This window comes from Tetrao urogallus, assembly GCF_951394365.1.
Source record: "Tetrao urogallus genome assembly, chromosome: 14".
In the NCBI taxonomy this organism is placed as follows: domain Eukaryota; kingdom Metazoa; phylum Chordata; class Aves; order Galliformes; family Phasianidae; genus Tetrao; species Tetrao urogallus.
This window is the reverse complement of record NC_136827.1, coordinates 15,814,025-15,831,729: the sequence shown is the minus strand read 5'-3', so window position 1 is coordinate 15,831,729 and position 17,705 is coordinate 15,814,025. Positions and strand designations below refer to the sequence as shown.

At 45.7% G+C, this 17,705-nt stretch overlaps 1 protein-coding gene across 1 annotated transcript in view; it reads right to left on the bottom strand.

Annotated features, from left to right (window-relative positions):
* Window positions 1–17,705, bottom strand: part of FSTL4 (follistatin like 4) — a gene marked incomplete at both ends in the record, with an annotated part of 181,178 nt that overhangs the window by 76,422 nt on the left and 87,051 nt on the right. Inside the window, 2 exon segments of the mRNA XM_079542601.1 lie at window positions 7,275–7,395; window positions 10,563–10,753. Coding sequence (XP_079398727.1) covers window positions 7,275–7,395; window positions 10,563–10,753 — 312 coding nt within the window.

Here is a 17,705-nt window from a genome sequence, read left to right as displayed (position 1 = left end):
CTCCCCAGGCAAAGGGCTCCTTAGATCAATAGCCTTAGGGAGGTGAGTGGAATATAAAAGGCAGACATTCGTGCAGCAAAATTTTTAGGATTCTACCTGCGAGAGCTATCAAACAGCAGCCGTGTGACTGTATATTCAACATATGCAGATGACAGCTTCTGTTGTAAAGAGGAACGCAGGGGTGGTGGTGGCACTGCCTGAGCCCAGCTGATACATGGCACGAGTGGAAATGGATCCTGGGCCCTCACAGCCCAGGGACAAACTAATACGCTTCCCCTTCATCCCCACCCCTCCTTTTTTCCTTCCTTTTTTTTCCTTTCTTTTTTTGCTTTTCTATGTGAACAGCAAAAGGGAAATCCAGGCCGGGGATGCAGATTTGGTCTTGGCGAAGTGGGGAATGATGGATAACCTCTGGTACGATGGAGCACTGCACAAAGCAGTATTTTCTACACAATTAAAATGAAGCATGCATGACATGGAAAATCAGGTCACAGAGCCAGACAGACACCCAGAGAAAGTCAGGCTGGGCCGCATCTTGTGCCCTGCAGTTTCAAAACCAGCTTCTACCTGGATGCAATTTGAGCAGCAGTTCCATCAGAGCAGAGCTCTGCACTGAAATCACATAAAATCCAGGAAAGCCCCGTGAGATACAGCTCATGTTGAAGTACACCCTTAAAGCGTGTTTTGAAAGTTACCAACGTCTTTCAAGCTCTCAAATGTTCCATTTAATTTCGTATTTCAAAAGCACCTATAGCTTTTGCAATCACAGCGTGAGGATATTTTCACTCTCCCTTTTCACCCTGCTCCTTTTTTGGTGCTTTGCTTTGGAATTAATGTTATTCCCACTCCCTTACGTGCTCCCATCTGCCCACCATACACCTGGGGAGGCTCAGGTTGACTATTAGAAAGAATTTCTTCTGAGGAGCAGAGAGGGGTTGGCACAGACAGCCCAGGGAGGAGGGGAGTCCCCATCCCTGGATGCATTCAAGGGAAGGGTGGATGTGGAACACAGGGACCCGGTTAGTGGGCAGTATTGGTGGTGGGTGGGTGGTTGGACTAGATGATCTTAGAGGTCTTTTCCAACCTTAATGATTCTATGACTCCATTGCCTCTCCAGCATTTCCTTGGGGCTGCGATAAAAAGTGCTGCTGCATTTCAGCTGGGTCAGCATCAGTGGCACCTGCCATGTTTTTCTGTAGTCAGCTTTTCACGGTGGACAGAACGTCAACCAAAAAGAAAAACCACAGGCTGGCATATACTTAGCACGTTTCTTTTTTCTTCTTGTAAATCACAGCCACAGACCCCTTCTGCAGGCAGCAAGTTCCCAATAGCACTGCTGGGATGCCCTAGCGAAGACACGGGGTCCAAGCGTGGTGTAAAGTACAAGGTCAGAACCATCCTTTCAGTTCAGCCTGTTCAATTTCCTACTGCTATTTTTTTTCAGCTCCTATCAGGACATTCTGGATTTGTCAAGGAGATTTTCTCCTGTGAAGAACATGAAATAAAAACATCTCAGCTGTGGCTCTACATAAATCGTATCACTGCACTGGGGATACGGATTGTACTCAGTAATTTTCTGATGGCTGCTCTGGCATTTTGATTATAAAATTAGCACTGCAGCTCAGTAGCACTGTGCTGTATCAATGAAGCATGTGCTAAATGAAGCAGGAGCTGGCTGATGGACAGATCTCAGGGAGCAGCTCCCACTGGGGACCACTCTAATGGGGCTGTTTCAGTGGCATCACGTGGAGCTGAACCTAAAAGGCACCATTAACTCCCAAAAACAAATACAACAAGAACTGAGGAGAGATAGTGGCAGCCAATGGATCTGAGGCAGATGTTGGGAAACCTTATGGTTTCCTGGTTTACCTGGTGTAGGGAATCTGCTTTGGCAGGGGGGTTGGATTGATGATCTCTGGAGGTCCCTTCCAACCCCTACAATTCTGTGATTACGGTATACTAAGGAACAGTTTTGACCTTAAAATTCATGAATCTGCTGAAGCAGTTGAGGAAAAAAACTGGAAGAGCATGTAGATGGAGAAGTGGTGCAAAGCATCCGTGAGAATGGGAGAACAGAACACACGGCAGCATTCCTTAGATGAATGCACATTTCACAAGGCAAACGCAGCTCTAGCACTCACTCACCATAATTTCCCTCATTTTTAGGAAAAAAAACCAAAAAAGCACCGTATTTTTGCTTCATGACTTTGTTTCATTTGTTTCCCAAATTCCTTAGAAAGACATTTACTGAAAAAAAAGGAGTGACAGTGTGGGAAGTCTAGGTCTGCTCTGCTTTTGCACGAATGGAACAAAGCCATAGAAAAGCCTGCAATTCCACATCCCCAGCTCACTGAAAATGCAAATCACCACATATAGATCTCGACCTGTGCGATCTGAAGGTGTGGATGCCACACTGAGGGGCTGTCAGTCATTTCATGAGCTCACCAACATTTGTATTTGCTGCTCACTGACGTAATTTTGTGTCTGCAAGCAACTGAGAATAGTGTTATTTGTGTGTAGGAGATTGCTTCAGTGAACATTGCTGGTACGGATCAAATCATTTCTTGAGAAATGGCATTTGCCTGGTTTTATGCGCCACTGAGTCACTCGTAAGCACTTATAAATATTTAGATATTCTGCTCCTGCAAGAGTGAGCGTAGACATTTGATACGGTTTGCACTACATCACCTCCGAAGCACAACTCCACACTGCAAATTCTTTCATTTAAAACCAAGATTAACAAATCAATGCACCCCGAGGAGCAGTTTAAAAGCACCGGGACGTTGTATTCTGGTGAGCTTTCTTTGCTATTCGTAGAGAATGGATTTCCAATAACAACTTGTAATTAGTTCATTTTCTCTTATTCAGTCACTATATATTAAGCCTGTTGACATTTTCCAGGCGGTACCTTTTGAAATGAGAGGTATTTCAAGAACTACTGGAGATTGGCAGTTCCCACCACGTGCACCACCAGGAGGAGGCGCTCTCTGCCTTAATCAGACAGCAATTCCTGACCAAAAGAACCCACACAATCATTCCAACCATGTCTACCCTACCAGAAATGTTCACTTTGGACACTAAGGTGCAGAAATCTAGCTAAATGGCTTAAAAAATCTGCTTTTTGCCCCACGGTTAGCTTTTAGCTTATTTTTGCTGCAAGAATGCACTGTTACATTCATTATTCCAGAAACCCCTCCCAGAATTGCCATTATCCTCAGCAACACAACTGCATGGGACCCCTCAAGGCAGCCTGGAGATGCTCACATTGGCCAGCAAAGGAAAGCTCATCTTGTTCCCAAGCACCGCGGCACCCCAAACACCGCCGCCAACCCAAAGCACCGCCGCGCTGCTCTGCTTGCTGAGGCGTGTTTGAAGTCTGGATATCACATCGCTCACAGGAGAAACAAATCAATGTTGGTAAGCTAATGAATTATTTCCAACTCCGTAGCAATATCTGCAGCAACATGAAAGAAAAATCACATACAAAGGAGATTGCAGCTGAAGAGGCTGAGCGCGGTGCGCAGACTGTCAATATTTTTGGTCTACGATTTGATCCTGTTGATAACTGACGCTACAATATTGCTAAAGAGAACACCTCAAGCAAAATTTTATCTCACAATATAGTTGTCCAATATAATTAACCAGGCTTGACCAATCTGACTGGGAGATAGCAGCAACACATGTCCAACCCTACGTGCCACACCGACGGGGAGGACTGGGCTGCAACACACAGCCCTGGATTGGAACTCACAGCTGCAATTCCTGCTGGACACCTGGGCTGCCAGGCGGACGTGAAATACATTGATTGCAGACATTTCCAAACACACACGTTCCATTCTCTTCAAACATGAGTTATTTCTATCTTTCCTTAAGTCCTGGGAATAGAAGCTCTCCCACGTGCCCTGCATCCCCTGCTCCTTTCCCCAGGCACAGCTCTGTCTGTCCTGGCTGGCATGCAGCCTCAGTGTTTGGCTGACAGCTACAAAGCTCTGTCTCCAAGAATCACCCCTCAAAAATAAATCTGCTTTATACTCTGCTGTGCAGATTTGGCTCAGGAAGATGTCCAGAGTCAGGAAGGAACAGTCCCATGTGTCTTACTTACGGAGTCTGGAGCCCAACCCACTGCTGCTCCTCTACACTGGCACTGATTTACCCAATAGCCATGCCCAGCCCTGGCTCCTCACTCCTTTTATTTCCCCAAATTCACCCGCAGTACATTGTTCGCTAAGTATTAAGGCCAGTTCAACAAGGGAAATCTGAATTAAAGCAAAATCAGAGAACAGCACAAGCTTCTTACAAAGAGCACAACAGCACAATCACAAGACAACACCAGCAAGTTTAGGAGTGAAAAGAGCACGCTGATCCTGCAGCCTCTTCTGCACTCATTCCTGCACTAAATGGATGGTTGGACTGGGTGATCCTGTGGGTCTTTTCCAACCTCGGTGATACTATGATTGTATAAATGCATTTAAACTGTGTTTGTGTTCTTTAGATAACAGCACATCTCACAGCCAGCAGCATTTCCCTGCTGTCAGAACAACAGCCATGGGGTAGGAAGGATGCTCACAAAAGGCCTTTTCGTGCTCTCTGAGGTAGAGCAAAATGCACAGGCAAGCTGTCAGAAGGGCGTGCTGCTTAGGACAGAGCCCTAGTTGGCAGTGAGCTAGAACGTAAGGGGATTTTATCATAGGGTTAATAGCTTCTTATTAGCTAAACAATGTTGACAAGATAAAGCCATTTTGATGGGATGCATGTTTTCCCTCTCTTCGACATATTTGTGTTACAAATGGACCTGTCCACATTGATGCTAATATAGATCCAGAAGATTACACTGATTTTCTCAGCTGGGCTTTCACATCTGCCAACCTGCTACTTTCCCATTAGGGAAGACAACGGGAAAGCCAAAAGTGACATGCTTAATTCTAATGACCTCCAGTCAGATACTGTTCCAGAAGTTATATCCAAACATCACTCATCTGAGTGTATTTAAAGCTCGACTCAGCTGGGCGGCGTGCTTGCCAATTTCCTTGACCATCTCCATGCTGATTAATTAGGTGCATGCACTGCTGTAGTACTGATATAAACGAAGCTTCTTATTTATTACTCATCTATTGAATCTTTTCTGAAAATATCAATAAGAAAACAGACAAGTACACTTAGTACTACACTTTCTATCTTTGGAACGTGAAAATCTTTGAGTTCATCATCTTAAAAATGAATTTCTTTTCATTACTGCCCTAATCCTGTTTATCTTATAAAACTTACTAATAAGAAATTAGAAGACACCTAAACTTGTTCTTTCCAGAGCTGCCAGGAGAACATTTAAACTGTCTCAGATGTTACTCATCGTGTACGAATGATTAGGATGATTTGGAAAGTGATACTTTAATCCTCTGCTAATAGATATTTCCATTCATCCTCATACACAAAAGCAAATTTCTAAAAATTGTGTTCTTATTATTCAGGGATAAAAGAATTTTCAGAAAAAAAATAGAATAAAGACGATACATTAGAGAGGGTTAGCAGGAGGGCTGCTATTTCTACCCTCAATCTGATACTCCGCATTGAGATGCGTATGTAATTGATTAGCGTGATTAGAAATGATTATTAAAAGCAGCACCTATTACATGTAGGAGTTGTAATGGTGAGACCAGGTTTCAATAAGGCAAGGCATTGCATTTCTTCTCACCCACACAGCTTTCATTCACTCTCAGCTGACCAGCAGGGCACAGAACCAAAGATGCCCTTTGGACCTCTGCGGGCCCCGGAGGGAGAAGATGGGTCAAAAAAAGGCAAGAGCCAACCGTGGAGTGAGGAGGTACAATTCTGTGTCTCTGTAAGCTGCAGAAAGGCCATGGGAGTCAAGAAAATGAATTGCAGCTTCAAAAGTATGGCAAGAATGACAAATTGGAAAGCTCTTTGCTTCATCAAGGTCATCTTCAAACCTTTCCAAACTGCAACACCGCACCGGAGCGCGGCACGCTGAGACAGACCTAACGGAGGTTTTGAGAGGATAAATCAGATTGAGACTTCCTGATGTCACTGAATTCTGAAAGTCAGGTTCCTCAATTTGCAGAGCAGCCATCCCCACTGCTGGCACGCAGAAATAAGTGACTTGGCTGAATTCTAAGCAACACAACGTGAAAAATGTGCCTGATGTTGTACTACAAAACTACTGTCAGGGGCCAGGGCTGCCTCATAATGAAGAACAAAGCTCATAAACATATTTTTGAGAAGTTGTTCCCAGACAATGCAATAAAGTAAAAAGCCAGGCTTTAACCAAGCTGAACTGAACTGAACTGAAGTTCACATGCTGTGAATCCTGTAAAGTTTCCAAAGTTGCAAGCAACGTGCTTTGTTTTTTAATTGAAAACCAACGACCAATAAATGCTCTGGATAAAAGCAGGGATTCTGGGAAATTGAAAATAGAGAAATCTGAACTTTAGTTTCTTTTAATATTCAAAATCCTTTTGATAAATCCTCAATATGCCGTGCTTTTTTGCAGCAATACTTTCTGCAGTTTATCGATTATTTCCTCTGTCCCTGGGCTAATATTTTGTACCTGTCCTATTTTCATTGCCTGCTTAAAATTCACTGAACCAAGAACTCATACAGATGACTTGTGGAATTCAGCTTCAAGTTCCCGTGACTTTGAGAACGCGTTGATCCAAATACACTCCCAAATAACTGCATGTCAAACCTTTATAGCTGGGGTAACTCACTTGATCACCTTCTTAACGGATGAAGTTTTATGTTTTACTGTATATCTGCTGCTTTGAGTGTGCTGTGTTGAATTAAATATATACATGGTTCAAATAGGTGCAAGGTGATTACTGGGGCTAGTCTGAAAGCACTTAAATGTTATTATCCAAAGTTGCTTTTTTTAAAATGAAAGTCAAGCAAATTGAAAACCTTCTCTTTAGAAAGACGATGTTTGGCAAAAACAGCTTGTACATATTGTTTCCTCAGAGCTACTCAGGAGCCACACGCTCACGGCTACATGTTGGCATTCCCCCAACATCTCTCAACAGCCACCAACAAGATGCCATCAGCCCAAAGCATGAGAAAACCCACAAGAATACCAAGTCCCACACGCTTTTACCAACCTCCCGGCTCTTGCCCACCCTTTGAAGCACAGCAATCTTTAAAAACAAGCCTTACATGAAATACAAAAAGGAATCATCTTTGCTGACCATGCCTGGGCAGAGAGCACTGCCATCTCAGATATTCACACGCTTTCAGCACTGAGGACAGACAGAAGCATCAGGACTTACGGAAGGCCGTGTAGAGCTCTTGCAGGGTCAAGCGCCCGTCGTTGTTATAATCATCAAACCGGAGGAGGTCTTCCAGCGTACAATCCAATAAATCATCTTCCAGATCCTCTTTCTTCATTACCTGCAGCAGGGAAAACGCTCAACCTCACTGCAAAGCTACAGACGGTGGCTCTGAGTCACCCAGCAGATGCGCCATTAAATGACCCTTGGGCAGTACCCTCCTCTTCCTCCTCAGAGGGCCGTGAGGATGGTCACAACTCGGCCCCCAGCACCATGAAACCCTCCAAGCTGGAGCTCTGACTTGGCACAGACTTGGCTCGGGGTGCCAGCTGCTGGCACTGGTGCATGAGAATTCTCTGAATGCCTCTGAGCAGCAGAGGCTTTGGAGAACAGTGCTTTCGTAAGTCAGCAGATTAGGACCAGGTTTATAGGGCAAAGAGAAAAGTATCACTCCACAAGTGCTTTCACCTTCCCCTTTAGGACTGGAACAAGCAAGAGATGATGGTATACTCAAAATGAATGTGTTTTTTCAGTTCTCAACAGTTTGTTTCTTCTGCATGCAAAGGATTTCACACATTCCACAAGAAAAATGAAGAGAGATTTGAAAGTCATACATCCAAGTTAGCAAACAGTTAAACTCAGACCTAAGCATAATGAAAACAATGGCTTCTCTGAATTTATTGTGGAACATGAAGAAAACTCCTGAAATACTGCATGTCCCAGGCAGGAAGGCTTTTGCTGCAATCCAGAGACTCTTATTTACTCCTCTAGTCTTGGCCCATTATATTGAAGCAATTTAAAGCAATAATGCTAAAAAAATGACCCTTCACCTAGCCAGTAAAAAAGTTCAATAAAAGTGAGATCAACCATAACATTTGGGATCAATCTTCTAAAGATGGAAATTTCCCTTTGTCTATCTTTGTATTGAAAATTGATCAGCTTTTCATCAGACTACAAGTTTTTTTACTAGTCCTTTTGATTTAATGTCAGGAGACAAAAAAAAAACAACACACAAGGCACTTCAGCTGCAATGTGTTCAGTAGATTTATGAATCTGACTAGAAAATACATTCAGGTTTTAAATGGAAATACCATTCCAATTACTACCTTTGTTAATAGATTTGTATACCCATGGCTGCAGGACAACATGGGTGCTTCACACTGCTGGGTCCAGAGGGAAACACAGCTCAATGGAATCCATTGGCAGTGAGGACACAGAGCGGGCTCTACACAGAAGGGATGGATCATCTGCTGTCACTCTTTCTCTCAAAGCAATTGTGTAATGGACAGTAAGCAAATAAGCACAGGCCCTCAACTGTGTCCCTGTGCTGGAAGCTACCTTGGCGCTGGACTGTCCTTGCTGCAGGGACTCTGCTTCCAGTTTCTCCTCTGGGACAAATCCCTCTGCACTGAGCCTCCTAAAGACCCCTTTCAGGCTTTAAAAATGACTGTTTTGTTTCTTGGGTTGTTGGGTTTTTTTGTGCTTTTTGTTTCCTGCAGCAGTGTGTGTTACCTGCCTCAGGTTGTTTCTTGCAGACAAGGTTATGGTGCTCAAGAGACTAATTTTCTTTTAAGTAAAACAAAGAAAATGCACAACAACAGCTCATCCAGCGGCCAGAGAGAATGAGATCACATGCCTCCCTATGCACCATGCTCATTTTATCTGCCTCTACCCATGGGCAATAAAACTCCCATTTTCGGAGGAACTTTAAAGTTGTGGTGAGCTTCAGATTAAAAGAGCCAACACAAATCAGTCACAGATCTGCCTCTCAAGGCAAGAAACTTTCTCTTAAGGCTGTAACACTGAAAATTAAAAATTGCTCATTGCCTACAAAAATCCCTTGGAAGCAGAGTGAATAAAGCAGACAGGTGAAAGCAGATGGAAGTCATCCTGGCTTGGAGCTAAGAAGAAATATAGGCGGTGTGAGAGCCCCAGGGTTCAGTTGGTGCCCAGCACAGCCTGACCTGCCCACACTGCCCCAGTGGGACCCACAGCACTGCAGCTCAGCTCAGGATTAAAGGCATCCCCAGCCCCTCTGCACTCAGCATTACCTGGTGTTGCTTTGTCTTTTGAGAGGTGCTGGCACTTTGTCAGCCTTTGCGTGTGCACAGAGGACGTGTGGCTGAGTGGGCTCCAGCTGAGGGCTGGACTTTGTCAGTTCATTACATTGCAGCAAGCAACAGAGCTGCAAACACGTTTACTGAGTTTGATGATATAGTTACAAGAATTAAAAAAAAACTAGCAGCCAATTCCTCTGCTTGCTGTTGCGCCTGGAGCCCTCCCTGTGCTCTTTCTCACACTCGGATGTAACTGTGCAAAAGCAGGCTTTGAATTCAGAGAGAAGTGCTTTCTTATCCCTACCCATGCCTTTATAAGAGATCACCGAATTCAGATGAAGTATTGTATACATTCATAGCTCAGATCTAAGGGAATTTATGCTGACACTTTGCATTGTGCAGGCAGGACTGTGCACCATATCAACAGTATTAGGATTAAAATTCAGAGCAAATCCATTGCAAGTGGTCCTGCTTGGGGAGCAGCAAGCTTGCACTGTCCTCATAGAACATAGAGAACCACAAGAACAATGTGGGGACACTCTATAGAACATAGAGAACCACAAGATCAATGTGGGGACACTGTATAGAACATAAAGAACCACAAGATCAATGTGGGGACACTCTCCCACATCTGGTGTAGTGCTGCTGCTCATATTTACAAGGTTGCTTTGTCAAATTTTCACACTAAGAAAACAGGTTCAGGACATAAAGTAATCAGCAGAAGTGCCTGTGCTGGTTCACTTTACCAATTAGATGAATTCCAACAGCACAGCAGGCCCATAATTAGAAATAACAGTTTCTTCAGGCTCTCACCTTTTCAAATGTTATTAGGATCAGCAAATCAAAATTTCAGTATCTGCCTCAACACCCTGGCAAAATAAACCTCTTAAAAGTATTCTGACTTTACTGTCGTGTCACCATACGATCCAGAAAAGAGGAGGAAGAAGGAAAGGATTTCTTCCTGACTTACATAGAATCAAAAGCTACCTGGAAATGTTGGAGATGGTTGCTAGCAGTGAGGATTATCAGCTATTCTCAGGAGCAAGGATGATGCTGGAAAACTGCCGCGTTGTTGTTGTGGAGGATCACCAAGTGTTGGACACCAACCAGAGATGCAGAGGCAGACGTGGGGGCTGCAGCAGCACTGCTCCCCCCGCTGTGGCACAGCCAACCTCTCCTTTCCAAAATGAGAAACACAACCCACTCCATTTGCACCCAACAAAGCACCCACCTGCGCCAGCTCCGAGCTGCTGAGGTGCCCATCCCTGTTTTCATCCAGGTGCTGGAAGAGCTGCTCCACCAAAGCACGTTTCTGGGCTGCCCTGTCAGTGGCTGGGCGGCGCGGTGGGGCTGAGCGCTGCGCCTGCAGCTCCAACACGACGCCCTTCAGCCGCCTGTAGCTGGCCATGGTGCACGTGTCACCTGGAAGAGAGGGAAGGAGGGATGAGTTACTGCACGGGGATCCTTTAAGGGATTCTGCTTCTGAAGCAATGATAAATATGGCACAGCCAAAGCCAGGCTGTCTGCACACACGGCACCGTGCCAGGCTGCGCCTTGCAGCTCCTGCAGTGGTCATCCTTTGTAGGAGCTGACAGTTTGGCTGAGCCCTGCTGTCAGGGCTGTCTCCAGAACGTCGCCTTGCAGATGATAAGGCTTTGCTAACAGACTTCCATACTTAGCTTTGCAATCCCCACCCATATCAAATTTGCCCCACATTTGTCTAAATGTCATCAGTCCAGTGATCACAAAGTGAAAAATAAATCATAGGAGGCTGATTTGAGGCACAAACGCTCCAGTGTCACCCTATGCAACACATGGGACTAACCCTTTTGGGGTAAATGAGGCACGAAGCGCACAGGGACAGCAAATACATCTCACTCTCAAGATGTTAGAGGACGAGGAAGCCTCAGACACAGCACAAGACTCTAGGCTGGTGGGGAAGGATGGTGTGGAGCAGCCTGCTGCCTGCAGTGACACTGCATGCTGCCACAGCCACCTCCCTCGACCCCTGACCAGGGAAAAACGTCATGATCAGTGAGAAGCCCTCAAGCCGCTCGCGTTGAAGTGACACCAGCCTGGCTAGAGCAATGAGACCAAACCTTTGTGACCCTGAAAGCTCCCGCTGTGCTCACGGCTGCCAGCAATCCTCTGAGCAGTGCTCTGCTCTGATTTAAAGGCATCCTCTTAGACAGGAAGCTGACCCACGTGCCCGGAGCACCGAAAGCATTATTGCCCTTTTCTGCTCTACTGCTGTCTGGTAAAGCTTAGCAGAATGAAGTGTGGTCACTTTCCTGTTGGTGCAGATCTGTTTGCTTTAGTGCAAAGCACAGCACTGCCCGCTGCTCCTGCTAGATGCCCTTTTCTCTGTGCTTCTGTTCTCTGCATTGGCGGTTTTGAAACAATTCTATTTCAGCTCTCATGCTGAACTAAATCTGAGGGGTCTCTCCACTCTTTAAGGGACAATGTTCTTGCAGATCAGTTCCCCAAAGACTTCAAATGTTATTCCTCTGAAAAATAACAGCAGGTTGTCATACTGACCGCCAGCCTTCCTGTCCTTTTATTGCTGAGCCAACATCATTTTTGGACCTCTTGTCCCGCTACAGCTGAAACCCAATTAAAATTCCAGGTGGGAGGCATTTCTCTGATAGCAAATTCATCTACTGGCAAGATTTTTTCCCCTTTCCTATTTAATGCTCATAGCTTCAAAAACATCATGACTTGAGAAGGTAGAAGGGGACAGAGAGGCCGGAAATGCACCCGCCATTGGGGTCAGCACCGTGCTGCTTTGCTGCGATAACCACACAACCAGGCTCACTTCCCATCCTGAACTCAGACCCTTCTGGGCTCCTCACTGCCCAGCGATACTGAGCAGCCGTAATATTTTTCCTTCTCTCTTAAACAACCACCAAAGATCTCAGTTGGAGATCAATCCCATGGAAGAACAAGGCTTCTCTGCAACTCAGTTGCTATCACTCTTGTTTATTTGTTTTGCCTTTCTCCCCGCCCCCATTTGATAGCTATCCTGAAGGTGGCGGCAAGAAGTGCCTTCCTTACAATCATGTGCTTATTTAAAAGAAATTTTGATTGCCTTCTCCAGTGCAATCACACAATTTTGCAGTCTTGTCATAAATACGGATTTAGCTACTTCAATAATTGCTTTTCTCTGAGATGAAGTTTTCCTTTCTTTCCAGTCAAATCTTAATTCTATTCTAAGATGTATCTTAGGCTAACAAAGACAGAGAAAACTATTTAGTTTGCTTCCCACCTTATTCCTGCGTGGTGCTTCCCATTTGGATGCATCACGATGCCCACGGCTGCATTGCCAAGAGGGAAGAGATGGTGATCTCCTTCACCCCCATGCTCTATCCACACGCTGACAACAAAGATCCCCCAAAACTGTTCTTCCCAAAAACGCACAGGCTCACATGGCTGCAGGACAGCCCAAGGAGCCAACCTGGGGACTTGGAGAGGGATACGGCTGTCACCTCCAGGCAGATGCGATGCACATAAAGAGTGAAATAAAGGAAACTGGAGGGGAGACAGAGCTGGTAGCAGCCTCAGCAGCACACCCCAATGTTGATGTTTTGTGTTCACATCAAAACATCAAGACATTTTTCTCCATAGCTGCAATGGCTGCTGTCAGGGACCAAGCAACCAGCCCAGCCCATCCCAGCAGCAGGGTAACACCAGACCACCCCCCACACACAGCAAGGGAAGCCAGCAATAACACAATTACACCTATTTAAAATATCAGCTCTGTTTCACATTTCGCTAACGCAAACCACAGCTCTGCCCCAGCTCACACTGCTCCAAAATCTCATCATCTTCCCTTTCCCCTGGAGAAAACAGCGCTGCTCAGCTCTGCTGGACGCCGTTCCCTCAGCACCTCTTAACAGCACGGAGGTGACAGCTCACACCTCTGGCCATCCTCCCCTGCCACCTGTGACACCTGAGCCTGGCAGTGATGCAGAAGCAGTTCCTTCAGGACAAGGCACATATTGGCATTCGGCAGCACACAAAGAAAAGAGAAAAAGCAGTAAAGTTCTGTCATAGAGGTGAGAGATTCCTCGTTTGTGCTCGTTCAGTGGAACTAAAAGAAGACTGATGAGAAAATGTGCTGAGGCTTATATATGAAAGTGCATATAAATAATTAAATAATTTATATATTTAATCTCATTATAGCAAAAAAATAAAAATAATTAAAAAAAAACAACACAGGGGAAAAACATTCCTAGTCAAAGGACATGTTCTGTCTGACCCAACTTCTCAGTACACCTGGCCAAAGCACTGGTTTCATTGCCATCCTTGTGTGGGACGTCAGACCCATCCGCACAACCTGGACCTGATGCTCCTCTAAAAGCAGTGGGAAGGCACTGCAGAAGACTCCTTGCCTCCGCCCTCCACCAAGGACACACGTAGGCAGCTTGGATCATTTGGCAAGCCAATGCTAAGGTTAACCAGGTTCTCCTGTTATAAAGCCCCTTCCTGTTCCTTACCAGACATTGCTCTCTTATCCTTAATCCAGCCATCTTCCCCGTGGACTCAGCTCATAGTCCTTTGGGGCTGCTGTACAAGTCCTGCAAAGCACAGCTCAGTCTTTTTCTCCTCCCCAGTCCCAACTCCTGCTGTCAGTGACACTTATAATCTTCTTACACCGTGCCCAGGACCCACCAGCTTTATCTGCTAAATACTCTCTTTAAGTTTCTGGCACCACTCCTGTCTCTTCTATGTTTCCTGTTCTTTCAGGTATTATAACCACAGCTGCTACTTGAATCACAGAAAAATCATCTTCATGCCCTCTCACTCATTCCCATTCTTGTCTGTGCTTTGCTAAGTGCCTCCAGCAGTTTCCTTTGCAACTCAGCGCTAGCCACTGACTGCTCTCCCTGCTGGTGTCTCTCGATGGGGTTTCCTTGTTAGCACACCCTGGGCACTTGGGCTCTGTTTGCAATTGCTGTCCCCACAGACCCCAGCAGTGCCTTGTTTGGAACCCAAACTCCCAGCCTGCACACCAGGAGCTGCCTCTGCTGCTTTTGTTGCAGCACTTCTTCCCTGCTCTGTTACTGAGCGCTGGAGACGTCTCTGTGTGCAGCCCAAGTGCCCCCTGCTCCCATCTGTACCACCTCCAGGTGGAGAACTGCCGGCTGCACAGCTCTGGGATGAGCTGAAAACTGCTTTTCTGCTTCCATGCATTAAACTGGGTCTCTGCATGCTTGATCATCTTTTCCCACTACTTTGTGTAAGGATCGGTTAGGAAAAAGAAAAGTCATGCAAGTTGTTTTTCCATCTGTAAGCACGATCCCAATAGGATTTATTCTGCTGACTGCTGAAGAAGAGTGCTCTAGGCACACTGCAGACACTTGATCTCAAAACTAAGATGCTGATCTGCTAGTGCAGGGCTTTTTTTTTTTTTTTTTAAAGTTAATAGTGTTAACAACGTGTAATACCATGCCTTCAGATCCCAGCTTAGGAATTGAAAGGGAAAATGGAACAAAAAAGGCTGCTTTCCCCATTCCAAGAGACTGCATCACTGCTTTTGATGGCCCCTCTGCTTTTTGAACAAGAACCTAATTTGACACAAACGCTTTGTACGACAAACAGGAGCCTTCCCTGGGATGAGCTGCATGCTTGTTGCCCAGCCGAAGGATGCCCTGGGCAGCGCTGCCTTTGTTCCCAGCACTCTGCTGGAGGTCAGCCCAGATCCCTTCCGTAGTCTGACATCCTCCTTTATAGCCCTAAAAAGAAAACGCTGGTGACTTTCAAACGACCCCTGCGCAAGGAGCAGCTCCTGGGATAAAACTTCAATATACCAGGCTCAAAAGACAAGGATTTCTGATTTATTTCTTCTTTTTTTTTTTTAATAGAGACATGAAACATCCTCTCGAAGCACCCACTGCCATCCCCACACCTGGCTGGGGGGGCTGGCAGCGCGGCGGTGCCCCTGGGCAGGGAGCCCAGTGGGTCCCCAGCCATGCTGGAAGCCCTCAGCAAAAACAAGCCCTTCTTATCTGTTTACGGTGCTTCCAGAACCAGTGAAGCCCGGCCCTGTTTGTATTGAAAAAGAAAAGAATGACAGGCAAAGAAAAACAGTAAGACAGAAGAAAAGAAAGGGAAAAAACAGCGTCTCAGGGTCTGATTGCCAAAGTGTGGCCAATAACTGTCACATTTACATGCTCTGCTCACCCCGAGCAATTCTGTTTCTTGTTCTGTTTTGCTGCAGCTACGTAATTCGTCCTGTTTAGCACTTCTGTATGCTTTGGCAGATAAAATATTGATCAGCCTGCCAAGAAACACAGAGTGCCATTCTGTTTTCATGTCAGAACTCTGTAATGAACTGCATTTATCAAGACCATCCTCTCTGTGAAAGGTCAGTGGTGAATGTGGCTAAACTGTGATGACAGATCATTAATCCAGTTCCCTCAATAATTGCCCTCTTTAAGAATTTTACTGCTGGTTTCTGTGAATTGCAGTGGGATTCGCAGGAGGATCCCTGCCTGATCTGAGCTGAGGCAGATAACAAAAGAAACAAGGCTGGGGATTTGCTGTCCTTCACAGGAATATGGCAAAAATTCAATAAAAACAAAAGTCAGGTGATGAAACGCAGAGCTTCCTTTGACGGGCAAACTTCTCTCGCTGTAAAATATTATTTTGCAAGGTGCTTTACAATGTGATGATTGCTAGAAACAGCAGTATTTCCTTAAATAAAAACAAAAAATGATATGCATATATATACGTACAGATGGGGGGAAGAACTCCCTGAGAAAGCTCTGGTAAGAAGCTATTCTGCTAACAATATTAAGGTAACTTATTGAGCACCCTGATCTAGCTGTGGATGCCCCTGTTCACTGCAGGGGAGTTGAACTAGATGGCCTTTAAAGGTCCCTTCCAACTCTACGGATTCTATGTTTCTATGATACAGCAGCAATCCCATGGTCCACAGCATTGAACAAACCTAACACCTCCAGCACTCTTTGGAGGATGTGAGCCCCACAGAAGCTGCACTTGGGCACAACCACAGCTGGTGCCAGCAGCGCTCCATAGAACCCAGTACAGAATCACAGCATCATGGAATTGTAGGGGTTGGAAGGGACCTCCAGTACAAAAGCGCAGTGGTTGTTCAAATCCATGCTAAGCACCAAGCAGGTGACAACCCACACATGTAGCTCTATCAAACCTCTTCTGACCTGCCAACCCCCACGGGGGACTCCCCTCCAGACCACCAGCACCACTCAGGACCACCTCCCACCGACGTGACCTCCAGCAGTGCCAGTTCTCAAAGCCACACTTCACTGCCACCAAGAGCTGCTGGGAGCAGGAGGCACCACGGGGTCACTGTGTCTGACAGCTCCCCTTTCACCACGCTGGCTGTTTTTGGCTGTTCCTAAGGCAGTTTGCTAGCACTGGGAAGAAATTCAGTGTGGGATATGGGGGCACATGTTTTCTCATGAGATGGTTACCAAAAATACCATCTGTGGGCAAAGTTACAGGGATTTGAGAAAGCCTTTTCTCTTCCCCAAGAGTCCATCCTTTCATATGCTTTATTCAGGCTTCGTGTGGCATTGTTAGAAGCATCAGAAAAGGACTAAACTAAAATGTTATGGGATACAAATTTATTCATGAGCGTAGCTCTTTAATTCTTGTGCTGTTTACAGCTAAATTGCCTACCAGCAATGGCCCATTTTCATGCATACCAAATGGAAGTGCCTGCACGCCTAAACTGAGAAAACTTGGTCCCCAAACATCAGACTGATGAATCTGAGAAGGATGAGTTTGGGAGTATGGGAGCTGTTAGCACCTGCAGCCCCATGGCCCGTCTGACCTGGCAGAGCAGATGCATACAGGGACAGGAAAATAAAAGGTGACTTCAGTCCTTGTAAATCCCTGTTCCTCCGGGCCAATTTTCTGCCTCTATCTTCCTCTCCCTCTGATTGCTCTGTTTTGCACATGCATGGAGATGCCAGAGGGACCTCCCTCCTGCTTCTCCTGAGTGGTTGGAATGAAGGAAAACCCTTCTCTCTTCTTGTGAAAGTACATGGACAGATCCCATTCTGAGTGCTCTGCCTGCTAATGAGCAGCTCACTGCACTGAGAAGCATACTGAAAAAGCTAGGTGAGATGCAATGATTGCCCACAACGCAGAGACATCTGTGACTCTTGAGCCCCCCGTATACACACACTGATTTTCATGGGCTGGAAGCACTGCGCTTGAGTGGAGACATTTCAGATGAATAACAATTAACCAAATTTTAATCCAACCAGTCACATCAGCCATTTGACTTTTGCTTGTTCAGAGGACGCTCTGTATAAAACAGCAAGCAGGGCTCTGCAGCAATCATACTGCAGGTAGCTACACTGCAACATCCCTTGTCTGATAA